The sequence below is a fragment of the Microcaecilia unicolor genome, chromosome 5 (genome assembly GCF_901765095.1).
Source record: "Microcaecilia unicolor chromosome 5, aMicUni1.1, whole genome shotgun sequence".
NCBI classification, from domain to species: Eukaryota; Metazoa; Chordata; class Amphibia; order Gymnophiona; family Siphonopidae; genus Microcaecilia; species Microcaecilia unicolor.
In genome coordinates, this window is record NC_044035.1 from 172,834,777 (window position 1) to 172,862,447 (window position 27,671).

General features: G+C 49.8%; 1 protein-coding gene across 1 annotated transcript in view; it reads left to right on the forward strand.

Annotated features, from left to right (window-relative positions):
- Window positions 1-27,671, forward strand: part of HYDIN (HYDIN axonemal central pair apparatus protein) — a 2,443,906-nt gene that overhangs the window by 346,475 nt on the left and 2,069,760 nt on the right. Inside the window, exons 10-14 of the mRNA XM_030205004.1 lie at window positions 15,529-15,538; window positions 15,693-15,953; window positions 16,585-16,668; window positions 16,776-17,219; window positions 17,387-17,446. Coding sequence (XP_030060864.1) covers window positions 15,529-15,538; window positions 15,693-15,953; window positions 16,585-16,668; window positions 16,776-17,219; window positions 17,387-17,446 — 859 coding nt within the window. The remainder of the gene's footprint in view (window positions 1-15,528; window positions 15,539-15,692; window positions 15,954-16,584; window positions 16,669-16,775; window positions 17,220-17,386; window positions 17,447-27,671) is intronic.

Here is a 27,671-nt window from a genome sequence, read left to right on the forward strand (position 1 = left end):
AGAGGGACCACCTCCGCCATTCTCCAATCCCTCGGAACATCTCCCGACTCCAAGGATTTATTAAACAAATCTTTAAGAGGACCCGCCAGAACCTCTCTGAGCTCCCTTAATATCCTGGGGTGGATCCCGTCCGGTCCCATGGCTTTATCCACCTTTAGCTTTCCAAGTTGTTCATACACACTCTCTTCTGTAAATGATGCTGTATCCACTCCATTTTCATTTGTACTTTTTCCAGTCCATCGCGGTCCTGCTCCAGGATTTTCTTCAGTGAAAACAGAACAAAAGTATCTATTTAGCAAATTTGCTTTTTCTTCATCACTATCTACATAGCGGTTCGCAGTATCTTTTAGTCTCACAATTCCCTTTTTAGTCATTCTCCTTTCACTAATATACCTGAAGAAATTTTTGTCACCCCTCCTTACATTTCTAGCCATTAGTTCTTCCGCTTGCGCTTTCGCCAGACGTATCTGTCTCTTGGCTTCTTTCAGTTTCATCCGGTATTCCTTCCCGTGTTCCTGTTCTTGAGTTTTTGTGTATTTCTGGAACGCCAACTCTTTAGCCTTTATTTTCTCAGCCACTTGTTTGGAGAACCATATCGGTTTCCTTTTTCTCTTGCTTTTATTTACTTTATATGTTATATTTTTCTGTTTGTTTTTTTTAGCGCATTTTGACCCCTGAGGCAGGCGGTTCTCTGCCAAAACACAGCCCTATGTTGGGCTTTTAAGTATTGGATGCTTTGTCAATAAAATACTGCTTGCTTATATATGGCTGCTAGAAGTTTTTTGGCCCACCCCTACTTCCTCCAAGGTATTTTCTATGTAAGGTTTTTTTCCTTTTTTTTTTTTTGTTTGGTACTAGTGGAGGGGGCCCTATAATTAGTTGGCAGTGGATATTCTGTACATTCTGATTTCAGCAATTTCTTTTCTTTATTCTTTAAAAGCAATAACATGTATTGCAACAAGAAAGGGACCTCAGTGCATGTGACCCTGCCTGTGTACAGTGCTTGCACATGACTAGGGTTGTGATCCTAGGGGACAATGCTGCATATTCACCTTTCCAGGGTGGCTCTGATTATTCTTCATACCCTTTTATGGGGGCAGGTGGTGCTGGTGCTTATGTGTCTCCTGTGCCACACCAGGAGTTCTGATTCTTCAACCATATAATTTGATTCTCTTCTCAGAGACAGGTCTGTGGCTGCTGAGGAACGTTCCTCCATGTGCAGAGGTATATATGGATGCTTTGTACGTGGAGGGAATATCCTGCCATTGCCGTGGACATTTTTGGGACACGGGGACCAGTTCTGTCATTGGACATTTTGCATATGGTATTTTCTTGTCATGATTGCGGAAGGTGAGCCCTTGGGCTGTAAGGAGATTGGCTCCAGATTGGGGGGCAGGTCCCATCCTGCAAGCTCATCCTTAATGTGGAAGATCCTGCCAAAACACTGCCACTTGGGCTTCTGGGTTCCACTGAAGTTACGAAACCAGGGTCCGGAACCGCACAGCATACTGACCCACGATCAGTGTCCCTTGTTCAAGGCGCAGTAGCTTAGACGCTACCAAGGAGGAACACCCCGGCTCATCAAATACCAGCCAGAAATGGGTGAGGTAGTCCATAAGGCTAGACATAATTGGGTGATCCTGATCCCACAGGGGGACGACGACCAGGCCTGCGCTTGTCCTGTGAGGTGAGAGACAATGAAAGTAACCTTGATACAGTCAGTGGAAAGCTGGTGGGCTGCAGTTCAAAGTTCATCAACCCCTGATTAATGAAACCTCGGCAGGCCGTGGGGGTCTCCATCAAAGCACGGTGGTACCATGACTCGAGGCTGGGACATTGGTGAGGTCGGAGATGGAACTGCTGAGGCAGGCCCTGGAGGTGCAGTACACATTGTCATCAGCTGCACCGATACCCCTTGAAGAGCTCTCATCAGTTGTTGTAACTGAGCCTGCTGTTGTTGGACCACCTGGGCTAGGTCCTGGAGGAATTGAAGAGGCAGCTTGTCAGCTGAGCTCCTGGCTTTGGCAAACTGTCATGGCTGTGGAAGGTGAGCCTTGGACTGTGACGAGATTGGCTGTACCTGTGTGGCATAAACGCTGCACAGGCCCTTGCCAACAGCTGCTGAAGGACTGCCTGGCATGGCAGAGTCCAGGAGTTGGAGAAGGCAGGACCTGACTCAGACTGGTTGAAGTGCAGGGCTAGGCAGTACCTAGCAGACTGGTTGGAACATGACAGCGGTGATCTGGAGGTTGGCTCTTAAAAGAGCCCTTGGGGGTGACGTTTAAAAGAGCCCTTTGGGGTTGACCTGAAGGAGTCGAGCCAGGAAGTAGCTGGAACAGCAAGGCTGGAGACAGGAACAAACAGGACTGGAAGACAGGAACAAACAGTGCTGGGAGCAGGAATAAACAGGGCTGGAACTGGGCCAGGCAACAAACACTGGAGAAGCACTACTCTGGAAGCCTGTTGCTGAAACACTGGGGGAGAGGAATGTAGAACACTTACTACTACTACTACTACTATAAATCACTTATATAGCGCTACCAGTCGTACGCAGCGCTTTACAATTGAACATGAAGAAGACAGTCCCTGCTCAGAAGAGCTTACAATCTAGAACACTTCCTTATATATCCCTAACCAGGAAGTGAGGTAATCTGTCAGTGCCCCAACTAGGGCTATAAAAGGGAAGTGCAGTAACTATGTAGTAAAGACTCACAGGATTCTTAGGTACAACATGCAGCAGGAGTCTAGTGGCTTCCTAAACCAGGTGAGAGGCTTGACATTTCTATTGGTCACAACGTTTATCTCAGAACGTCTATTTATTTATTTGTTGCATTTGTATCCCACATTTTCCCACCTTTTTGCAGGCTTAATGTGGCTTACATTATGCCATAATGGCGATCGCCATTTCCGGAATGAGAAATACAAAGTAATGTTACATTAAAGTTCATAAATGTTAAGGTAAATTATAAAATAAGTTGGATAAACAACGGTTCATTTCAGGCATAAGATATAAAGGGTAATGCGTTAATGTTCATTGGTGACAAATTGACTGATGTAATCAGGTGTAAAGAATTCGGCTTTATTTGGTTTTGATAGAGTTTTGATGTAGGTCATTTCAGTGGCGTAGCCAAGGGTGGGCTTGGGTGGGCCCATGCCCACCCATTTTGGGCTCAGGCCCACCCAGTAGCAGTACATCTATGATGTGGCTGGCAGGGATTCACCAAGCCCCACCAGCCGAAAACTCCCAACAACTGTCCCTCCTGCATACCTTGTTAAATACCAGATGCCTGCAGTGAGCAGTGACTGATACATACTGCTTGCACCAGCCCCACAGCCTTCCCGCTGATGTATTCCCGCCTATGCAGGAAGTTACATCAGAGGGAAGGCTGTGAGGCCAACATGAGCAGTGTGTATTAGTTGCTGCTCGCTGTCAGTGAAAATCTGCTATTTAAAAGGTATGCAGGGGAGGTGCTGATGTTTGAGGGACCATATGGCATGCAGGTGAGAGAGGGAGAGACCAAATCACTTGCGGAGTACTTCTGCCCACCCATCTTGGGCCCAGGCCCACCCAAAATTGGGTGTCTGGCTACGCCCCTGGGTCAATTATGATGGTTCATTATGGTATGTCTTCTTGAACATGTTGGTCTTTAGTAACTTCCGGAAGGCTGTTAAGTCGTGCATTATTTTTAAGGCCTTTGGTAGTGCATTCCACAATTGCGTGCCAATGTAGGAGAAGCTAGATGCATATATTGATTTATATTTAAGTCCTTTGCAACTGGGGTAGTGGAGGTTCAAGAATGTGTGTGCTGATCTTTTTGTGTTCCTGGTTGGTAAGTCTATGAGGTCTGACATATATGTATGTAGGTATGTATGTATGTATGTTTCCTTGTCATCAATAGCAGATGAATCCATTAACTGATGGGTTGTATCCGCCTACCAGCAGGTGGAGATAGAGAACATTGAAAGCACATGGTATTCTAGGATGCCCAACCCCCTCTGCCTTCAGTATAACTATCTCCCATTAGGTGTGGACGTCGCTTCTCAGCTCCTGGATTTCTGCCTGGGGTGGCTCCTGTGCTTTGCCAGTAGAGCAGGGGGTGTTGTGGCTGGTGGTGGCCACTTTAAAGGCATACTTGGTTTTCCCTGTCTCTGCCTTACCCCATTCCCCCTCCTCCCGGAGTTTCTCTTTGGCTGCCTGTCTCTAACTTTCCTCACAGTAAAAAAAACCAAAAAAAACCAGAGAGGCTTTCTCCTGAGCTCCTGGTTCGGTGCAGCTTGACCGCAGCTCATTTGACTTGGTCTCCTGAGGTGAGAGTGGTGCCCAGCTCCTCTGGGGAGGTTCCCTCTGACAGCGCTCTGTGCGGGGTAAGTTTTGGCGCGAAGGCGCCATTTTGTTTTCTGTATTTGATGGCTGCTGAAGGAGTTAAGCGCTGCTCCCACTGTGGGAAACACAGATCAACAGTGGGGCTTTCAAGCAAATGCTGCCTAGATGCTAATGCTGGCACGAGCATGGCGGGCGGTGATTCTTCTCGCCTGCCAGTTGGCAAAGGCCGCCATCTTGGAGGCGCCGCGTGACTCGACCCTCTCGGTTGCGGAAGGGTCTGACTGCAGGGGGACGCCTCGTTTCGAGGTTTCTAGAGGAGCTTTTGCCTTCGCTTCCCCCTATGTGGGGGAGGATGTACAGGGTGAGTTTTTCTCCACTGAATTTGTGCTGCTGATGCATAAGGCTTTTATGTTAAAAAGAGCACTGCCTGAGGCTCCTGACAATTCCTGTCGGTCTGGGTTGCCTCCGGTTCTTTATAGCCCAGCATCTGCTGGAGTCTTTATTTCTTCCCCCGAGCTTTTGGCTGACGCTAAGTGTAGACGAGTGAATACCCCGTCTTAGGGGGACTCTTCACTCTGTTGTCCCCCGTGGTCTAGTTTCGGGGAGTCTGAGGGGTCTGTCAGGCCCTCATGGACTGATGATTCAGATGAGGGTGGCTGCTTGCCACAGGAGTTGGATGACCCTAAAGCTGTTCGGATTTTCTGATGCCTTACAGGCCCTTTGTATTGAAGATCCTAACGAGGGTGCTGCCTCTTCTATTAATCCTAGGATGGCTAGCACTAAGAAGCCTCGGGCTTTTCCCGTGCATGCTTCCATCCAAGAGCTTATTTCAGCTCAATGGTCTGACCCTGATGGTCCCTTGAAGGTGGCCAGGGCTATGTGTCACCTTTACCCCCTGAGGGAAAATCAGTTTACCCTCTTTGGGATGCCTAAAGTGGATGCTTTAGTCACGGCTGTGACTAAAAAGACTACTCTCCCGGTGGAGGGAGGGTCGCTTTGAAAGATATGCAGGACCGGCGGCTGGAATCTGCGCTGAAACGGTCCTTTGATATCTCGTCCTTACGGGCGGCTATTTGCAGTTCCTATGCAGCCCGGGCCTGCCTTTCCTGGTTGCAGCAGGCGGTTGAGCAGCTCGCCGATGGAGCGGGTTCCCTTGCTGAGGTAGGCCCGCATATGGAATCTGCCCTGTCTTTTTTGGCTGATGCCTTTTATGATCTGGTCAGAGCTTCGGTTAAGCAGATGTCTGTGGCGGTTGCTGCCCGCCACCTTCTTTGGCTCCGGGCATTGGGCGGCTGACATGGCCTCTAAACAAAGGCTGGTGAGGTTACCCTTTCGGGGCCTTCTTTTATTTGGGGAGGATTTGGAGAAGATTGTTAAGGACCTAGGGGACTCTGAGGCATATTTTCAAAGCACTTAGCCTTCCAAAGTTCCATAGGTTTCTATGGAACTTTGGAAGGCTAAGTGCTTTGAAAATATGCCTCTCTAAGTCCTAATGGTTGCCTGAGGATAGGCCGAGGCCTTCTTCCAAAAGTCCTTCTTTTCCCTCCTCTTCCAGGCCAAGTTTTCGCGACGCTTGCAGGTATTGCCCGGGGCACTCTACTGGGTTTGGTCAACATACCCATTTCCAGCAGAGGAACTCCTTTCGTTCGGACAAACACGCGGCGGCGTTTGGGCAACGTCCAGGAGTTCAGGCGCATCCTCCACAATGATGGGGTGCCGGTCCACTCATCGGTTCCCGCAGTAGGGGGTCGTCTCTCCCTCTTTTCGAGGAGTGGACCAAGATTACTTCTGATCAGTGGGATCTAGACCTGATCAGAGAAGGTTACCGGCTAGAATTTGCCGTCCCAGTAGCGGACGGCAGTATACGAGACCTTGCAGGTGTTGCTGAAGCTCGGAGCGGTGGTTCTGGTTCCTCCCGCCGAGCATGGCTGCATTCGCTACTCCATCTGTTTTGTGGTGCCTCGAAAAGGCGGGTCGTTCAGACCTATCCTCGACTTACGCAGAGTCAACGAGGCCTTAGGAGTGCTACACTTCCGCATGGAAACCCTGCGCTCCGTTATTTCGCCTGGACCTGAAGGAAGCGTACTTGCATATTCCATATCATCATGCTGATCAATCCATAGACTGGTGGGTTGTGTCCATCTACCAGCAGGTGGAGATAGAGAGCAAAGCTTTTGCCTCCCTATATGTGGTCATGTGCTGCCGGAAACTCCTCAGTATGTTCTCTATCTCAGCAGGTGGTGGTCACACACAGCAGCAGCTCTGGCTAGGTCTCCAAGCCTAATTTTTAGGTTTTGTTGAGTACCTGGGGTTGAGGGCTCTTCTTGAGCAAGTGCAAACCTGGTGGCGCCAGGTCCCTCCTTTTCTCCCCCCTCCCGCTGGCTCCGTTTACAAAAAAAAAAAAAATTTTGGACGTCCTTAAGGGCGTTTATTTCGACGTTTATTTAAACGTTTATTGCAGCTACTCACTGGGACACCAGGTCGTTACAGCTCGGAGCGAGAAGCAGGTAATTTTTACCTTTTTATAGCAGGCAGGGGGTTCCCCAATCGATCTCCACGTGGCCTATGGCGTCGGAGGGCGAGGGTGCGAAGAATCGCTCCCCGGACCGCGTGTGCGCTTCTAGCGGGGATGCGGGGGTCTTAAAGTCTGATTCGCCCTTGTTGGGTGTCAGTTTGGAGGCCGGTCAGTGTCCCGGGTCTTCCTCCGGTGCGGCGGTTTTTTCCCGCCATAAACGCCCATCCCCCGCTGCTCGCCTCCTCCATCTTGGCCGGCCACTCTGCTCGGACGGCTTCTTCTTGGGCCGCCCTTGAGCTGGGAGATGTTAATGCCATGGCCGCCCTTGATTTGGCCGACGGCAAAAAAGCGGCTAAAGTTAACTGCCGTTCTTCCCGCGCGGCTCCTTTGCGGAGTGTCGCGCCGGACGCCATCTTGGATGCGCAGCATGTTTCTCCCCCACTCTTGCGAGCGCCGGTTGAGGGTGCGTCTAGGGCTGTGGCCCAGGCTGCTGAAGTGCACACTCTGGGGGGTTTCTCCCCCGAGTTTATTTTGCTGCTGCATCAGACTTTCATTATGCAAAATGCTGCCACTTCTCCCTTGTCCGATAAAGGGGTTGAGGCCCCCGGAAGTAAACGCCCTCGGGTGGATTCCCAGGCCTTAGAGGACTCTGTTTCCTCTGATGTAGATGAGAGCAGCGTATCTGAGTTCTCCCAACGGTCCTTTGGGGATTCCTTGGAGGAGACGGATTCCCGCTCGGATGGAGCGGATGACCCCTCTGCAGCGCGGATCTTTCGCTCAGAGGATTTGCCCAACCTGTTAGTGCAGGCCATGAGCATTTTGAAGATTTCCTCTCCAGAGGACGTCTCTCCCTCAGCCCCTGTTGGCTCCGCCATTATGCTGGGGACGAAGCGCCCACCTAGAACCTTCCACGTGCATGATGCCATGCACACCTTAATTTCGGCTCAATGGGATGTCCCGGAAGCGAGCCTCAAAGTGGCTAGGGCTATGTCCCGCCTCTATCCTTTGCCTGAAAGTGAACGTGAGGCCTTTCTTTGGCCTACCGTGGATTCTTTAATCACTGCGGTGACTAAGAAAACGGCGTTGCTGGTGGAAGGTGGCACGGCCCTAAAGGACGCCCAAGACAGAAGATTGGAGGCGGCCTTAAGGTCGTCCTTCGAGGTGGCTGCCTTAAGTTTGCAGGCCTCAGTTTGCGGCTCCTATGTGGCCAGGGCGTGCCTGACGATTGTGCAGCGGGCTTCCCCCTCGGATCCTTCCTTGAGGGCTGATTGGCCAGCCCTGGAATTGGGCTTGGCTTATTTGGCAGACTTACTGTATGATGTCTTGAGAGCCTCGGCTAAAGGTATGGCTCAGACAGTCTCTGCGCGGTGCTGGCTTTGGCTGAAATATTGGTCTGCTGACCACGCCTCTAAGTCCCGCCTGGCTAAGTTGCCTTTTAAAGGCAAGCTGCTCTTTGGGGTCGAGCTGGACAAAATTGTGACCGATCTCGGCACGTCTAAGGGCAAGAGGTTACCAGAGGTCAGGGCTCGGGCCAGTGCTCGCCCCGGTAACTCCAGAGGACGGTTTCAGGAAGCCCGTCGGTACCGCCCGGGCAAGTCGGGCTCCTCTGTCCCCCCTTCCTTCAAGAGGAACTTCTCCCCCAAGCAGCTTTCCCTTCGCACAGACCGCCGTCCCGGAGGTGCGCCCTCCGGTCCTCCCCCAGGGTCTCATACCCAATGACGGGGTCCTGGTCCATGGCCCAGTGCAGATTGGAGGACGCCTGTCCTCGTTTCTGGGCGAGTGGACCAGGGTAACTTCAGACGCTTGGGTGCTGGAAGTCATCAGAGACGGCTACAAGCTAGAGTTCTGCCGACCCTTAAGAGACGGGTTTGTACTCTCTCCCTGCAAGTCTCCGGTCAAAGCTGTGGCAGTGCAGCAGACCTTGGACAATCTGATCCGCCTGGGTGCGGTCGTTCCGGTGCCAGAAAATCAGCTTGGCAAGGGATGTTACTCCATTTACTTTGTGGTACCAAAGAAAGGAGGTTCTGTACGGCCTATCCTCGACCTCAAAGGGGTCAATCGGGCCTTGAAAGTTCGGCACTTTCGCATGGAGACTCTCCATTCTGTTATAGCGGCAGTGAAGGCAGGGGAGTTCCTGGCATCCTTGGACATCAAGGAAGCGTACTTGCATATTCCCATCTGGCCTCCTCATCAACGCTTTCTGTGTTTTGCAGTCCTGGGCCGACACTTCCAGTTCAGAGCCCTCCCGTTCGGGTTGGCTACTGCTCCGCGGACCTTCTCCAAAGTAATGGTGGTCATTGCGGCCTTCCTGCGAAAGGAAGGAGTACAAGTCCATCCTTATCTGGACGACTGGTTGATCCGAGCCCCCTCTTATGCAGAGTGCGGCAAAGCTGTGGACCGGGTGATTGCTCTTTTGAGCTCCCTGGGGTGGATCATCAACTGGGAGAAAAGCCAGCTGCACCCGACTCAGTCCCTGGAGTATCTGGGAGTTCGATTCGACACCCAAGTGGGCAGAGTGTTCCTGCCGGACAATCGGATTGTCAAACTTCAGGCTCAGGTGGACCAGTTCCTAGTAGCCTCTCCGCTTCGGGCTTGGGACTATGTGCAGCTGTTGGGCTCTATGACGGCCACGATGGAAGTAGTGCCCTGGGCCAGGGCTCATATGAGACTACTACAACACTCTCTGCTGCAGCGCTGGACTCCGGTGTTGGAGGATTATGCTGTGCGCCTTCCCTTGGACCCAGCAGTGCGCAAGGCGCTGAGCTGGTGGCTGAAGACAGACAAGTTGTCTGCAGGGATGCCTCTGGTGACCCCGGAGTGGATTGTCGTCATGACGGACGCCTCTTTGATGGGCTGGGGAGCCCACTGCTTGGGATGGACAGCGCAGGGGCTCTGGTCTCCTGCAGAGGCAAAGTGGTCTATCAACCTCCTGGAACTCAGAGCTATTCGGTTGGCGCTTTTGGAGTTCCTCCCGGTACTGGCGTTGAAGCCAGTACGGGTCCTGTCAGACAATGCCATGGCTGTGGCCTATGTCAACCGCCAGGGAGGTACCAAGAGCGCCCCTCTAGCCAAGGAAGCCATGAATCTATGCCAGTGGGCGGAAGCGAACCTGGAACAGCTGTCAGCGGCCCACATTGCCGGAGTCATGAATGTCAAGGCGGACTTTCTCAGTCGCCATACCTTGGATCCCGGAGAGTGGCAGTTATCGGCTCAGGCGTTCTTGGACATCACGAAGCGCTGGGGCCAGCCGAGCCTAGATCTGATGGCGTCATCGGCCAATTGCCAAGTGCCGCGCTTTTTCAGCAGAGGACGGGACCCTCGATCTCTGGGAGTAGATGTTCTTCTCCAACAGTGGCCGACACAGGAGCTTCTCTATGTGTTCCCGCCCTGGCCCATGTTGGGCAGGGTACTAGACCGGGTGGCAAAGCATCCGGGCCGAATAATCCTGGTGGGTCCGGACTGGCCCAGACGTCCCTGGTATGCGGACTTGATAAGGCTATCAGTGGACGACCCTCTGCGGCTGCCAGTGGAGCAGGGCCTGGTGCATCAGGGTCCCGTGGTGATGGAGGATCCCTCCCCCTTTGGTCATACGGCCTGGCTATTGAGCGGCATCGTCTGAGGAAGAAGGGCTTCTCAGACAAGGTCATCGCCACTATGCTGAGAGCGAGGAAGCGCTCTACTTCTACTGCTTACGCCAGGGTTTGGCGTACCTTTGCAGCGTGGTGTGAAGCAGGCTCACTTTCTCCCTTCACTGCTCCAATTTCTTCAGTGCTGGCGTTCCTGCAAGAAGGTCTGGAGAAAGGCCTGTCGCTCAGTTCCCTTAAAGTCCAGGTAACGGCTCTGGCTTGCTTCAGGGGCCGCCTGAAGGGTGCTTCCCTGGCTTCGCAGCCAGATGTGGTACGTTTTCTCAAGGGAGTTAATCACCTGTGCCCTCCTCTGCACTCAGTGGTGCCTGCATGGAATCTCAACCTGGTGCTAAGAGCCTTGCAGAAGCCACCTTTTGAACCCTTGTCGAGGGCATCTCTGAAAGACCTGACGTTGAAAGCAGTCTTTTTGGTGGCTATCACTTCAGCCAGAAGAGTTTCCGAGCTCCAGGCACTCTCATGTCGAGAGCCTTTTCTGCAGTTCACTGAGGCAGGAGTGACTATTCGCACAGTGCCTTCCTTCCTGCCCAAGATTGTTTCTCGCTTCCATGTGAATCAGCAGCTCTGTCTCTCTTCCTTTCGTAGGGAGGACTACCCAGAGGAATACTCTGCTCTCAAATATCTGGATGTGAGACGAGTCATCATCAGATACTTGGAAGTGACCAATGATTTCCGGAAATCGGATCATCTGTTTGTCCTGTTTGCAGGTCCTCGTAAGGGTTTGCAGGCTGCTAAGCCTACAGTGGCAAGATGGGTCAAAGAAGCCATTGCAGCGGCTTATGTGGCCGCGGGGAAGGTGCCACCTATTCAGCTGAAGGCTCACTCCACTAGAGCTAAGGCAGCCTCGATGGCAGAGGCCGGGTCCGTCTCCTTGGACGAGATATGCAAGGCGGCAACTTGGGCATCAGCCCATACCTTCTGCAGGCATTACCGCTTGACTGTGGCTGCTCGGGCGGAGGCCCGGTTTGGAGCTTCAGTGTTGCGGTCAGGGATTTCATTGTCCCGCCCTGGGTGAGTACTGCTTCGGTACATCCCACCAGTCTATGGATTGATCAGCATGATGATATGGAAGGTAAAATTATGTATCATACCTGATAATTTTCTTTCCATTAATCATAGCTGATCAATCCATAGCCCCTCCCAGATATCTGTACTGTTTATATTCTGGTTGCATTTCAGGTTCAAGTTTAGTCTTCAGTTCCTGTTCAGGAGGACTTCGTGTTCAAGTTTTTCAATTGGATTCTTCAAGAGTTGAGACGAGTTTGTGTTACAGTGAGCTGCTGCATTCCTCTCCCCTCCGTTTTACGGGGCTTGATTGAGACATAAATTCTGCCGGCGCTCCCTCCCGCTTCGTGCGGCTGTAGGGCAGCTTTGTACCCCTCCCGCTTCGGCGGTGTTAGGGTCAGTCAGCTCCTCCCGCGGTTGCGGTTGCAGGATAAGCCAGATCCCTCCGCATCGGCGGGGTGGTGTCCCTCCCCCGCTCCACGGGGATGAGCTGGACGGATTCCCCTCCCCCACTTGTGTGGGGATGAGCTGGGTTAATTCCCCTCCCCCGTTTCGGCGGTGGTGAGCTGGGCGGAGTGTCCCTTTGTGGGTGTAATTCTCTAAGTGCTGAGTCCTGCGGATGGAGCTTTGATATCGACATACTGAAGAGTTTCCGGCAGCACATGACCACATATAGGGAGGCAAAAGCTTTGCTCTCTATCTCCACCTGCTGGTAGATGGACACAACCCACCAGTCTATGGATTGATCAGCTATGATTAATGGAAAGAAAATTATCAGGTATGATACATAATTTTACCTTCCCATCTGGCCGCCGCATCAGCGGTTTCTCCGGATTGCGGTATTGAGCCAACATTTCCAGTTTCGTGCCTTTCTGCCTGGCGACTGCCCCTTGAACTTTTTCCAAAGTCATGGTGGTAGTGGCTGCCTTTCTCAGGTGACAGGGTATCAGAGTTCACCCTTACCTCGACAACTGGCTCATCAGAGCGGATTCGGCAGATGAGAGTCGACTTGCCACAGCCAGAGTTGTTACAGTTCTTCAGACTCTGGGCTGGGTAGTCAATATGCCCAAAAGTCACCTGACCCCCTTTGTCTCTCGAGTATTTGGGGGTCCGGTTCGACACGGCTTCGGTGTTCATTTTTCTTCCCGACAGCAGGCATCTCAAGCTTCAGAATCAGGTCCGCCTGCTCCTGCTGATGCCTTGCCGTCGAGCTTAGGACTTTGTTCAGCTCCTGGGATCGATGACGGCCACCATAGAGGTGGTTCCCTGGGCGAGAGCTCACATGAGACCGCTGCAGCTTGCTCTGCTTCAGCAATGGTCTCTGATTTCCCAGGAATACCAACGCAGACTACGGTGGCTTCCTGCGGCCCCGCGCAGTATGGATTGGTGGCTTTCCGACAGCATGCTGCGGCAGGGGATACCACTGGCTCTTCCTTTTTGGTATCTGGTGATAACGGATGCCAGCCATTCGGGCTGAGGAGCTCATTCCTGGGGACGCTATGCTCAGGGTCTGTGGTCCACCGCAGAAGCGGGATGGTCCATCAATCGCTTGGAACTGAGAGCGATATTTCAGGCTCTTCTGGCCTTCCACAGGATGCTGAAGGGTCTTCCTGTCCGTGTTCTGTCGGACAACACGACAGCAGTGGCCTACATCAATTGCCAGGCCGGCACTCAGTGCAGGGCCCTGGCTGCGGAGATGTCTTAGATCTGCGACTGGGCTGAGCGCCACCTAGAGCTGCTGTCCGCTGCTCACATAGACGGTCAGAGCAACGTGCAAGCCAATTTCCTCAGCAGACATCAAATCGACCTGGCGGAATGGGAACTGGCAGACAAAGTTTTTATTCAGATTTGTGCCAAATGGGGGACTCCAGGCTTGGATCTCATGGCGTCAAGCGTAAATGCCAAAGTTCCTCGCTTTTTCAGCAGAAGGAGAGATCCTCGCTCAGCAGGGTTGGATGCTCTGGCTCAACCTTGGTCCTCAGGCCCTCCTATATGTGTTCCCTCCTTGGCCCTTGATAGGGCGAGTTCTACTTCGGATTCGTCTGCACCGAGGATTGATGATTCTCATTGCCCCGGATTGGCCAAGGCGTCTGTGGTACGCGGATCTCCGGCGGATGCTGGTGGACGCGCCTCTGCTTCGGGTTCCGAACCTGTTAGTTCAGGGTCCGGTGACTATGGAAGATCCTTGCCACTTTGGTCTTACGGCCTGGCTGTTGAGAGGGCACAATTGAGGGACAAGGGCTATTCTAATAAGGTTATTGCCAAGCTCTTGCAGGCTCGCACGCGGTCTACCTCTGCGACTTATACTCTGATCTGGCACACTTTTGAGGCGTGGTGTACGCCAAAGTCTATCTCGCTGACTCTGGTGACAGTCTCGCTCTTGCTGGACTTATTGCAGGCCGGGCTACAAAAGGGCCTGGCCTACAATTCCCTTCGACTTCAAGTGGCAGCGTTGGTCTGCTTCCTGGGGAACGTCTCCAGATTGTCCCTTGCTGCTCATCCGGATATTCTCCATTTTCTCAGAGAGGCGCTTCGTCTCCATCTTCCTTTGCGGTCGCCTTGTCCGGCTTCGAACCTGGGGTTCATGTTGAAGGCGCTCCAGCGATCTCCATTTGAGTCTCTTAAACGGGCTACTGAGAAGGATGTGACTATCAAGACAGTTTTTTTAGTGGCAATGACGTCGGCTAGAAGAGTTTCTGAGCTTTAGGCACTTTCTTGTCGGGATCCTTTTCTGCAGTTCTCGGAATCTGGAGTAACTGTTCGTACAGTGCCTTCTTTTCTGCCTAAGGTGGTTTCAGCTGTTCACCTCAACCAGCCCATTTTTCTTCCTTCCTTCTCTAAGGAGGCGTTTCCGGACTCCTTTGGAAAATTGCACCTTTTGGATGTCCACGGGGCTCTGTGGCAGTATCTGCAGATGTCAAATGAGTTTAAGAATTCTGATCATTTATTTGTTCTGTTGTCAGGTCCCCGACGGGGGTTTCCGGCGTCTAGGCCACTATAGCCCGATGGCTTAAGGAACTCATTTTTTCGGCTTATCTGCTTTCAGGGCCGTCGCTGCCTGAAGCGTTTAAAACGCACTCTACGAGGGCAATGTCTCTTCGTGGGCTGAAACAGGTGTTTTTTCACTTCAGGAGATCTGTCGTGCGGCTACCTGGGCTTCTCAGGTCTCTTTCGTGTGGCATTTCAGGCTGGATGTGGCAGCACGGCAGGATGCGCATTTTTGAGCGCAAGTGCTTGCTCGCGGAGTTGCCTGTTGTTATATTGCGTTTTGTATTAACTCTGCTTTGGAAATTTCATATACTGAAGGCAGAGGGGGTTGGGTGTCCTAGAACACCATGTGCTTTCAGTGTTCTCTATCTCCACCTGCTGGTAGGCGGATACAACCCATCAGTTAATGGATTCATCTGCTGTGACTAAGGCCCAGATGCATCAACAAAACGTAAAAGAACCGAAAACGTAAAAGTCACTTAGTAAACTTACCGATTTAGAAAAAACGGATGCGCTAAAAAGAACAACGCGCAAATGTTCGGCGCGGTTTTCAAAAGTCGGATGCATGAAAGTATTGGTAATCTTGTGAAATCCCCGCTAGCGGTGTAGGAAACGCATGCGCACAATATTCATTCGGGAAGCACACGGTATCACCATGGATAGTGTACGCATGCCACACATCAAAGACGTGCGTCCAGGGCATGTAAGACACATGTCACTCTCTAAGCGGACGTCTTATGCGCGTGAGTGTTTTTTCGATCACAACGGCTACTGGCGATTGTCTGCCTCGTTGCCTAACTCCTGCTTGATTTTTTGTTGTTTTTTCCTTTCTGCTTCCAAAGTTTTCATAGGTAAGTGAGACGTTACCATGAGCTTATGAATGGTGTTAAATGTGATTTTTTTTGCATTTTTCTGTTGCTAACTTCTCCTCCATTTTATTTTATTAAAGGGGTGTGATGTGTGCCACGTTGTTTCCATGAGCTGATGAATGGTGGTTCAATGTGATTTTTCTTGCATTTTCCTGTTAACTTCTCCATTTAATTTTTTTTAAGGTGTTTGGTGGTGTGTGCCACATTGTTTTTTCCTTTCTGCTTTCAACTTTTCATTGGTAAGTGCCGTTTCAAGCGTAGAGATGAACTTATGGCAGGGTGGTGGCAGGGTGATAAGTGTGCATTTTGAAGTTGTTAACATCTCCTCCATTTTATTTTTCTGGAAGCAATGGAGGATAATGTGCCCCGGCATGAGGAGTATGAGGAAACAGTGGTTGGAAGTGATGGCCATGATGGCAATGGTAAGCGGAAGTGTGCGCCAAAATTTACGGAGGACGAGCTACAAGTTTTGGTTCATCGTGTATGTGATGAATTTGGTCGGCTGTTTAAAAAGTCCAGGCTCTCGCTTGGACAAAAGAACAAAATATGGAGGAAGATTGCGGATGATGTGACTGCTGTCGGTGTGCAGATGCGCACTGTGGAGCAGTGTAAGCATCGTTGGCAAGACTTCAGGGGTCAAAGGCAAGGCACAGAAGAAGTGGAAACATGGAAAGGGTACAAGGGGTGACCCTCCATGCGCCTTGCAGCTGACTGCCCTGGAGGAGGCTTTGTTGCCCACCCTCGGTCGTGAGCAGGTGGTCGGACTGTGTGGTGGTGTCGACACATCGGAGGATGCCATTGGTAGTATGGAAGGTGAGTTTGTTTGGCGTATTTCTGACAATGGGGTGGGTGGCGGTAAGAGGTTTTGTTGTGGGCGGTTTTGGGTCAACCGCGTTTGTGTTTACGTTTCAAGGTGAACATCTGGAAGATGGCACATTGCCAGGTGCAACTACATGTCCCACAACTGGGGATAGAGAAGGTGGTGAGTAATGTGATGTGCTGTGGACATTTCCATTAGGAAGCCATCCAAACCTTTTTTAAACTCCGCTAAGCTAACTGCCTTTAACACATTCTCTGGCAACGAATTCCAGAGTTTAATTACATGTTGCACCTTTTCTAATCCCACTATCTTGTTTGAGATGCTGGGACCTGAATTAAACCCAATATTCGAGGTCTGGTCGCACCATGGACTCAGCAACCGTTTGTTAACCCGCTGGTCTCTTTTTTTTTGTTGGGTAGGTGTCCATCCGGTTGCGGGCACTTTGACATGGTCAGCAGAGCCTGCAACACCGTGTGCCACACAAGATGAGGAAGAAGAAGCATGTGAGTACAGAGGTGTCATTGTGTGTTGCACAAAGTTACAATAGGACTGTGGCGTTGTTTGTGTGTATGTTTGTGTTCGTGTGTTTACTTGCCTTTCTGTTTGTTAGGTGTATGGTTGATGACGCCTACACAGGGAGGAGAGGATAGGGAGGCCGAGGAAACTGTGACCCTTGACCTTGTAGATGTCACAACCCCCCTCGATGTTCATGTCACCCCCCTATCTTCTGCTATACAGTTGCCCAATGACTGTCCTCAGACACCCCCAGTGGAGGAATGGGAGGATCGTCGCCAGTTGTGGGAGATGCAGGCCAAGTGGAATGAGGGGATCCACACACTGCTAAAAGAAGTGGCAGAGCATGTCCAGCATTCCACAGATGCCATATGTGCGCAGGTGGAGAATGTCGTGCAGAATGTGGTGAGCAACGCAGTGATGCGTGTGTTGGAGAAGACCAACACCCATTTGAGTGACCTGTGCAACACAATGAGAACGAATTCACAGCAGCAACAGCAGATGTTTCTGGATCTCCGGCAGGAGATCAGGGGGATGCGGCGTGAGATATTGTGGGATGACCCCACCATCAATTCCTGCACTGCAAATGGAATATTCTCCTTATGTATTTCCTATATACATCTCTTCCCCAGTCACATATTCTCTATCCCCTTTGTTATCATATGTTCGTATAATGCATGTGTTCTTTTTTCCCCTACATTATTACAGCCTGGACGACAAGCCAGCCCACCTCTGTCCCTTCCTGGACTACCAGTGCTGCTCTTCCAAGTAAGTATAATATAGTATCTCAGGTGCTTGTTGTGTTCAGACTTGTTTTTTCAATCCTCACAGGCAGGGACTTCCTTCAGATGTACTGAAACCTACCTTGTATTTATTTCCAACAGCCTGGGCGACAAGTCAACCTCCCAGTGTCCCTTCCTTGTCTCCCAGTCATGGTGTTCCTTCCTGGACTCCTGCTCTTCAAAGTACGTTGTAATCTCTGGTGCTTCTTCTGTTTATATATATGTTTTTCAGTTTGTCAGTGGCACACTGTGCGTTCTCCTCACTATCCCTCCACATACTGAAACCTACCTTGTATTTCTTTCCTATAGGCTGGACGACAAGCCTCCCACACCCTGTCCCTTCATGGTCTCCCAGCCATGCTGTCCCTTCCTGGACTCCCAGCCCTGCTCTTCCAAGTAAGTAGTAATCTCAGATGCTTTTTGGTTTTATACCTGTTTGTCATATTCTCAGGGGCTCAGTTTGCGTGCTCCTCACTATCCCTCCACATGTGGAGACCTCGAATGTTTTTTTTTTTACAGACTGTACAAGGCAACCCCCCCTTTTCCCATCCTGGTCTTCCGCGCCTGCTTTTCCAAGTAAGTAAGTGCACCTGTCTCGATAGTTTATATTCTTTAATGCACAGTTCTGTCAATTTATATATTTCAACAATTTTTATTGATGACAAAACATTACAGTCTCATTATACAACCATCTGGTACTATCCAAAGTGTATCTATCAATTACATCTAGCGTGTACCTGTAATTACGTGATGTCATCAAATTATAATTTCCAACATTTTTATGAAGGATGTAACAGAATTCCACCAATTATCAATTGTACCAAAATGAAAAATCAAATTCTAGTGAATACAAAATGAACCTTCCCAATAACATAGACCCTTCCACCCTTCTAAAGCCCCCCCTACCCTACCCCCCAGCCTCTCCCTCCCCCCATCCTAATCCCTCCCCCCTCCCCCCCCATCCCGAACCTGAAGGATCTTAACCTAATCAACATTTAAGAACTCACCCTGCATTAAGAAGTAAACTCCGACCTCTAGGGCTAAGGATGCGTAAATAGGGACCCCAGAGGGCCAGAAACGTCACTCTCTTTCTCTGCGAGAGTCTAATCTCGCTAGCCTCCCAAGAAACCAGCTGATGCAACTGATTTCTCCAGTGCCAGTATGCGGGAGGGTCTTTAACCGTCCAATATTGTAAGATGCACTTCCTAGCTAATAAACACATCTTACGAAGCATCAGTACTGTAAAGCGATTTTGACCTCTAAAGGACCCCGGAAGATCTAAGATTAATTGTTCAACATTTCCCAGAATCTTAATCCCCAGTCACCCTTCCCAAAAGCCTCGAACCTGAGTCCAAAATCTTTGCAATGCAGGACAACTCCAGAACATATGCAGCAGCGTACCTGGGCTCATTCCACACTTGAGACAATTTGAGCTATGGTCCTCTCCCATGTGCACTAATTGAGTCCCTGTCACATACCCCCTATGGATACATCGGTATGCACATTCTCTCAATCGGGCATCCGATACCAGCAGGGGTATGCGCGCCACTGTCCTTGATATATTCCAAGACTCCAGTGTCCTGCCCAGCTCCCTCTCCCACACACGCCTCATTGTTCCATAGTCTCTGGGGGGTTGCCATCTAGTTAGTGTCTTACAGAGCAAGGAGACAGTGACCTCTCCTTCGCCTACTGAATTGAAAAAATCTTGGAGCTTACCCCCCAATTGACCAGATAAGGAAGCCCCCGACAGTGAAGCCATATAATGTTGTACTTGTCTTATGGCAAATCTATTGCCCCAGGAATCCCCCACCTTACTTAACAAGTCCGTAGTTGAGAGGGGCTGCCCATCTTCGCCCACCAGATGTGCCAAACATGTAACCCCCCGACTCACCCAGTCAGCAAAATATCGGCTCGACATCCCAGGTAAAAACTCACTATTCCCACATATAGTCAGCTGATCTGTCACTGTTGGATCTCCTCCAAGCCTGCGTACAAGCCTTCTCCACACCTCCCGAAGTGGCCTCAACATCACACTCTTACGTAATCCTTCTGGTATATTACCAGTTTTATGATGTAGCAATGAAAAAAGCCAATAGGGTTCAAAATATGCCTTCTCCAGCGCAATAGGGGTATAACGTTGTGTACCCAGGAACCAATCTCCTAGATGACGTAACTGACATGCCTGATTATATAGTGCTAGATCAGGCATTCCCATCCCACCGCTGCTCCAACTGCCAATCAGGTGGGAGAATCGAATCCGTGGTTTCCTACCTTTCCAACAGAAGCTCGATGCTAGTGCATAGAACCTCTGAAGATCTTTCCGATATAACCAGATTGGTATTGTCTGCAAGACATAGAGCCACTTTGGAAATAGTACCATCTTTTTGAGGTTTATTCTACCCAGCAGTGATAGTGGCAGATCCAGCCAACCCTGTAGCACCTTCCTGGTCTCCTCCAGCAACCACTTAATATTTAACTCGTGTAAACGAGAAGTATCCATAGGCAACAAAATTCCTAAATATTTAAAAGAGGTTTGCGCCCTTCTCAGAGGAAATTCACCTCTCCAACATCTCCAAACCTCCTCTGACGAGGCCAAAGCCTCTGACTTGTCAAGATTTAACCGGAGCCCCGCATAGTCTCCATATTCGGAAACGATCTCCAGTAATGCACTCAAAGATTCTTGCGGGTTCATCAAGTGTACTAAAATATCATCGGCAAAAGCCGCCACCTTAAATGCCTCTTTTCCTATCTTCATTCCTGTTACTGCAGGTTGTCTCATTATGTCTCTTAATAAGGGGTCTAACGTTAGCACAAACAATAAGGGCGATAGAGGGCAACCTTGTTGCGTTCCCCTGCCTATTGCAAAGTCTGATGTTTCAAACCCATTGACCGAGATGCGGGCCCTTGGCGTCGAGTATAATGCTTTAATCCCTGACAGATATCTCCCTGAGAACCCGTATTTTCGAAGGACCGCGTATAAGAAATCCCAATGGACCCGATCAAATGCTTTTTCTGCGTCAAAGCTTATTAATAAAGAATGTTTGTTCCCTCTACTGCTAGCTTCCAAGGAGGTCAACATTCTGCGGACATTTTTTGCGATTGTCCGTCCCTTTACAAACCCTACTTGGGAATCATGTATTAATTCCGGCAGAATCCTCGCTAATCTGTTCGCCATGATCTTAGCCATTAGTTTGACCTCAAAATTCAGGAGTGAAATAGGCCTATATGATGCTGCTAATTCCCGGTCTCTTCCTTTCTTGGGGATTACGATAATGCAGGCAGTGTTTAGATCTGGAGGCACCTGTTCTTGATCTATTAAAGTGTTGAACATTGCAGTTAAAGGGTCTATTATCTCTTCCCCCATTATTTTGTAAAATTCCGCCCTGTAACCGTCCACCCCTGGTGCTTTAAACAGCTGGCTTTGATTGATAGCCAGCAACACCTCCTCTGATGTTATGGGATTGTTGAGCTTCTGCTCCTCTTGGGAGATAGACTTGGCAGCTGTAACTGCTCTAAATACATGTCCCCCGACAAACCCTCATCTGGTGGGATTCTATATAGCTCTTTATAATAATTATAGAAGATCTCACTAATTCCTTGATCCGTGGAGACTCTTGTATCCTGCCCTCCCTTCATAGTGAGAACCCTAGCTTTCCCTTGCTTAGTCGCTATCAATCGTGCTAACAGCCGCCCCCCTTTGTTGCCGTGCTTATAAAGCTGATACTTGTAATAATTCTGTGATTTCACAGCTTTTTGATGAAGGGCTTCATTTAATGCCGTTTGCAGGGACAGTAAATGCTGTTTATTCGCTAGGGAGGGCTGGCGACCATAACATCTCCGAGCCTTGCACACTAGCTGACTGAGTCGTAAAATTTCCTTAAGTCGGGCTTTACGTTTATGTGCCGTATAGCTGATGATTTCTCCACGGAGTACTGCCTTGGCTGACTCCCAGTAGAGAACTGGATCATCAGCGTGTATTCCATTATGTAATTTATAATCCCGCCAACTTTGAAGTATGGACGCCTTAAAAGCTGGGTCCCGATAGAGCTCCACTGGGAACGCCCATCTACCATATCCTCTCGTTTCTCCCCGGGGTACCCAGCACATTTCCACCCAGGCGTGATCCGAGATCACAGTGGCGCCTATAACCGAGCTCACCACTGAGCCAAAGAGTTGCTCTGAGATCAACAGATAATCAATTCGCGCTTGCGTTCCATGCACTCGGGATAGATGCATATAATCTCTCCCCTGTGGGTCAAGGGTCCGCCAAACATCCACCAGCCCCATCTGTCGACAAAGATTAGGCAGCCCCCTATTCTCCTGACCAAGATTCTGCCTCCGGGCCCCTGTACTGTCCATCAAAGGATCCATCACTGTGTTGAAATCTCCACCCAGTATCATGGGCAATGAGCTATGTCGTAGCAATCTTAAGGCAAGCATCCTATAAAACTTCCTGTCATATTGGTTCGGGGCATATACATTCCCAACCAACACCGTTTGTCGGTTTATGGTAGCCTCACAGATCAAAAATCTCCCTCCCGGGTCAGTGAATCGTACTTCCAGTTTGTCTATTATCCCTTTTCTGAACAAGATGGCAACCCCTCCTTTTTTCCCCTGAGCCTCTGCAGAGACACACTCCCCCACCCACCAGGTACGCAGTTTGGCATGCTCCACAGCTGATAAGTGGGTTTCCTGCAACAGAGCTATGTCTACTTTATGTCTCTGCAAGTGTTGTAGTATTTTAGTACGTTTAACGGGAGACGTGATCCCTCCTACATTCCACGTCACAACTTTCAGGGTTCCCAGTTCTCATGAGATACCAATCCTTGAGATCTATACCTCTCTTGCCTTGAAGAGGGGTGTCCCAGCCACCACCCCCCTCCCTTTTCTAACATGCTCCATCTTCTTTCTTTCCAAAACCTTATTAAACGAAACCTCCAGGTCCCTACATCCCCCCAACCTCTAACCCCCCCACCCTCACCCCTACATCCCCCCCCCCCCCCCCCACTAATCCCAACCCCCCTTTTAAATTTCCCCAGCCCCAATACGGGACCATCACATATAACGCCCCTTACCCCCTCCCCCTCCTGTAAGCCATTACCACCTCCACCACCCAATCTTAATATTCCCTTACAGTTATAACAGTAACATATGAAGATAAAAAGGTGCTCACATAACCTACATATTAATAACTTGTAAACCACAAAACTTCTGCATCTGAGTCCTCAGCAGATCTCCGCTGCTCTGTGGGCAGCATTCACTTCCTTCGGGTACCTTGAAAGTCCTGCGTCCCCACCAGCAATCTCAGTCCGTCTGATCCCATATCTCTTAAGCAATAGTCGTCTCATCTGCTCCCCACAGAACTGGCAGTCCCTTCTCTTTCGGTGAGGCCCAGTCATAGACACCTCATGACTCTCAGCTTCCATGTTAACTCCCCCCGGAGACGATCATATGATGGGTATACTTTAATCAATGGTGCACTGCACTCTCTCTCTTAATGTATAAATAACTGCTAAATCTGCATATTGGAACCAACAGTTAACTTGCAATCTTCTGCTGCTAAAACAGTCAATAGTAATCCAACTTCTAACAGTAGCAATTTATAATCCTTGCCTTGAAAGGCTGTTGGGCCTTCATCACTCCTTCATAGGTCATTTATAGATCCCATGGTACCTTCACGATCAGCGCTCCTCTAGAGAACTCAGAAAGGCCTGAGTTCTGTCAATTTAAAACTTTCCTTTTTTTTAAATCACAGGCAGGACCACAGAACACCCTCCTGTACCTCCCCTGTGTGGCAGCCTCTCTCTCAATAGTAAGTATCATTGACAGATATACTAAAAACAATGTTCGTGGATAGATGTATTTGTTTGGTACATTTGTTCACCCTATTTTCCCTCCTGTTGTACGGGTTTGCTTTCACCTTGTCTCAGTACTAAACTAGTAGATGCTCACTATTAAAAGTTTTGTCCTGTTGTTTCCTCGCAGCCCCACTTGCCAACTGTGCTATGTCACTGTTCCCACCCCCCTAACAACATTCAGTGATACATGCGCATTCACAACAAATTTTTGTTTCTGTTTTAAAGGTGCAGTGAAACAGCAAGATCCTGTGTGACGATGCAAGTGAAACACCTTGAAAAGCAAAGTTTGTCTGTTAATTTATGCATTTCTTCAAGTTATTGTACTCCTCTGGAGGGTTTAATCGCAAGTTTTTATTTGTGTAATACAAATAAATTAACATTTCATGTACTCATACAGATTGTATTGTGCAATGAATTACATTTCAGCTGTGGTGTAAATAAAGCTATGCATATATGCCTTCTATTTTCTACCTTGGTAACTCTTATAAGTGGTAGGTGGCTACACAGGCTGAGAGACTCTGGAAAAGTACTGCTGGATCAGCTGCCGGTGCACGGCATTTCCCCTTGTTACATCAGATCCTCTGTCCAAGGGGGTTATGTCCACTTCTGGAAGGACTACTATCTCGATCTCAAGGTCATGCTTCAGTGCAATGTTATGAAGCATGCAGCATACAGTCACTATATCCGCCACCTTATCAGGGGAATATTGCAGGGATCCACCAGAAATGTGCAAGCAGCGAAACCTGTTCTTCAGTACTCCGAAAGTCCGCTCAATAGTACATCTAGTTGAGATGTGTGACTCGTTGTAGCGCTTCTCTGCCTCCGACCGTGGCATTGCGAGCGGGGTCAGTAGCCATGTTTTAGATCCATATCCGGCATCCCCTGCAGGAACACAACAATACATTGCTATCAGCGCATAATAGTATGCCAAACACAAAAGGCCTCTCACCTTAGAAGTGTAGTGCCACTTGTAAAACGGGTGTAATATGCATACCCTCCAGAATCACTGCCACATCTGTTAGAAAACCAAAAAACACTCACCAAGAAGCCACCCTTGTCGAAATTGCCCCTCTGCAAACTTCTTTCCCAGCGCACTGTTAGACAAGATGTAAGAGTCTTGGCAGCTCCCCGGATAACATGACACAACATCCAGGATCCTATGGTTTACATCGCACACCGCTTGCACATTCAGCGAGTATCCCATCTTGCGGTTATGGTACTGCATTTCTTGATACACATGCGGGGTGAAGGCAACATGTGTGCAGTCAATAGCCCCAGGACATTGGGCATGCCAGCAATCTTGTAAAAGTCCTGCTTGCTCCTCTTCCCCCGTAGGAAATGCAATGTGCTTGCGAACACATTTTTTTCAGGGTGCGCAGAACCTGAAACATAGAGCAAAGGGGTGTATTTGTTCATGCACTTTTTAAACAGTAAAGATATGAGGGTGTAACAAAGGTGGAGGAGGGCAGAGACGTGGAGGAGCGCAGAGACGGGGAGGGAGTTTAGCAAAAACAAGGGTGGGAGGGATAGGGGAGGTGGATCAGGTGTGGGTGGGAGCAGGGGGCATGGGGGAGACAGCGGTCAAGTGTAGCAGGGAGGGGGGGAAGAGTGGGGATTTCTTGTGTATTTGTTCATGCACTTTTTAAACAGTAAAGTTATGAGAAGGGGGTGTAACAAAGGTGGAGGAGGGCAGAGACGGGGAGGGGGTTTAGTACCTGTGTTAGATGTCTTGAAACAATAGACTGGTCCACGCCGCTGTTACCCTCTAATACATGCTGGAATGTCCCTGTGGCAAAGAACGGCAAAACAATCAGCAGCCTCACCAGCCCAGGTACTGCATGAGATCTTGTAGTGGTTGGGTCAATATCATCTCATATTTCCTGGTACAGCTCATGTATAGCCATTCTTGATAAGCGGTAGTCATCTACTATTTTCCTGTCTAACATGTGTTCCAAAGCCACCCGTGGACGAAACACACTTGGGTGGGGGTGGAGGCGAGGGCGAACGTGGGCAGGGTCTTCATGAACGGGTCGCCTTGGCTCCTGTCCCGGCCTGCCAGCGTTTCGCCTGTCAGCATGTTGCGTGCCAGCAAAAAAGTCCAACTGTGCCAGGAAAAATCTGCCATCCATTTCCTTGTTGTAGCGAGTCACGTGTAAGACAAACGTGATGCTAGCACGCAGATTTGTGTATCGCTTATTAGTGACGCACAATATGTACGTCATATATATGTGCACATATACAGCCAATGCTTGGACACCTGGATCTTGAAATTAGAAGCCGATTGGTTTGTTAGTGTTCTTCCTCCCGCCTATCGCGTCTGGAAATTCACGTTGCTTCAGTGCTGTATATCTGATCACATGTTGGCTTGCCCCCCCTTCCCCCGGTTTCATCAACATTTCCTTAGTTTATGATGTAATACTACAGTTTATATTTTTTCTGTCCAATGGCTGTCTAATAACCCACCTCCCACACAACTTCTTCCAAAAATTACACCACAAGAACACACACAATAGTCTTTACCCCTGAAAAAGTTTGTAGATGTAGAATGATATACATCTCTTTGTTTGCAGGGCAGCTGCAGCCTCAGATCTCCTCTCTTCTTCTTCCTCCTCCTTCTTCCTCCTCTTCTCCTTGGTGGCAGTAAGTGCTCCCTCCAGAAATGGCCACACTGTAAGTGTGTCACTTCACTGCAGCTTAGTAGAAGGACCCCTTGATATTCCACCTCTTTCACCCCTGTACTACAGTTGCTATTATTTCTATCCCACCCTCCACACAACCAGTTTCCAAAACACACCACAAGTGCACACAGAATAGTGATAAAACAGAACTTTATAAATTTTTAAAAATATAAACTGAAAATATACAAAAATATATTGGGAGTGGGGAACTATATACATGTGGTGGGGGGGGGAGGATATATTGCATGGGGTTGGATACTACTACTATCATTTCTATAGGGGGGAGAGGGGTTGTATAGGGGGAAAGGGGGAAGAGATGGCCTCAAGGACACTGTAGTTGGGAGGACAGATACTGGAGCATCTGTGAAAGGTCCTCCAGTGCCTCTCCTCCCAGGTGCAGGGTCTGGGCCATCTCCTGGAGCTTCTCAGGGGAAAGGTTGGTACGGGCAAGAGAGATGGGAGATGAGGCACGGTCCACAAGGGTGGGAGGGATAGGGGAGGTGGATTGGGTGTGGGTGGGAGCAGAGGGAATGGGAGAGGTACATCGGTTAAGGGTAGGAGTGGGAGGGATAGGGGAGGTGGATCCGGCAAGGGTGGGAGCAGGGGGCATGGGAGAGACAGCGCGGTCAAGTGCTGCAGGGGGAGGGGAGGAAGAGGGGATTTCTTGGATGTCCTTCCCTATGAGGTCCAGTACGGCACCTGCCAGTCACGGACAGCTTTAACACGCACACACTGTTGTATGCAATAATCCTTTTGAAACTCACCATGTACAAAAAGACCCTCCATCTGGAATCGCTCTAGGAGGGGAGTGACTTCCTCTGGCGAGGCGGAGGTGTAGGCCCCAGCAAGGTGTTGGGAAAGGGGGAGGGAACTCTGAGGGACAGCGTGGGAGGGGGTAGCAGGGGTTGGAGGGGTGGTGGGACTGTGCGGCTGGGGGGGGAGGCAGAGGGGAGAGGAGGGCTGATGGGACTGTGCGACTGGGGGGGGGGCTCAAGTCTGTTCGGGGAGGAGGAGAGACAAGGAGAAAGGGGCCATGTTTTGGGGCAGGGAGCCGCATGACTGGGGTTTGTCGGGATCTCTTGGGTAGGGGACCAGAAGATGGGCCGGGATGGACAAGGGCATAACGCAAGGGATGGGGACCAGGGGTTGGATAAGAAGGGCGGGGAGGAGCAGGACTAGCCAGGGACCCCTCGTCCCCATCATCATCACTATTGCCATCATCAGCCTCGGAAGATGACATTTCTGAAGAGACAAAGAAATATCAGTACACCAAGGGCATTATCAAATCTCATGTTGCAGTTACAGACACATGTGAAACCAACAAATACCTGGACTGTTGTCAAGGTTAGCCTTGACCTCCTGGAGCCATTCTTTGTTGTCCTTCCTTAAGGACCTTGCCCTTTTTTTTTCAGCTCCTCAACCTGTAAAACAAGAAGAAGGGCTATGATGTACTGTCATGCTCACTAGCTCCACCCCACCTTCTAGAAAACACCTTTTTTGTTACACGCCCATAACGGACGGTCATATTAGCTGGCAAAGGAAAAATGAAGATGAGAGCGCAACCCCAATTCCAATTGTCATTAGCTCCACCCCACCTTCTCGAAAATACCTTTTTTGGTACATGCACATAACGAATGTTCATATTTGCAGGGTAAAGGAAAAATGAGGATGAACA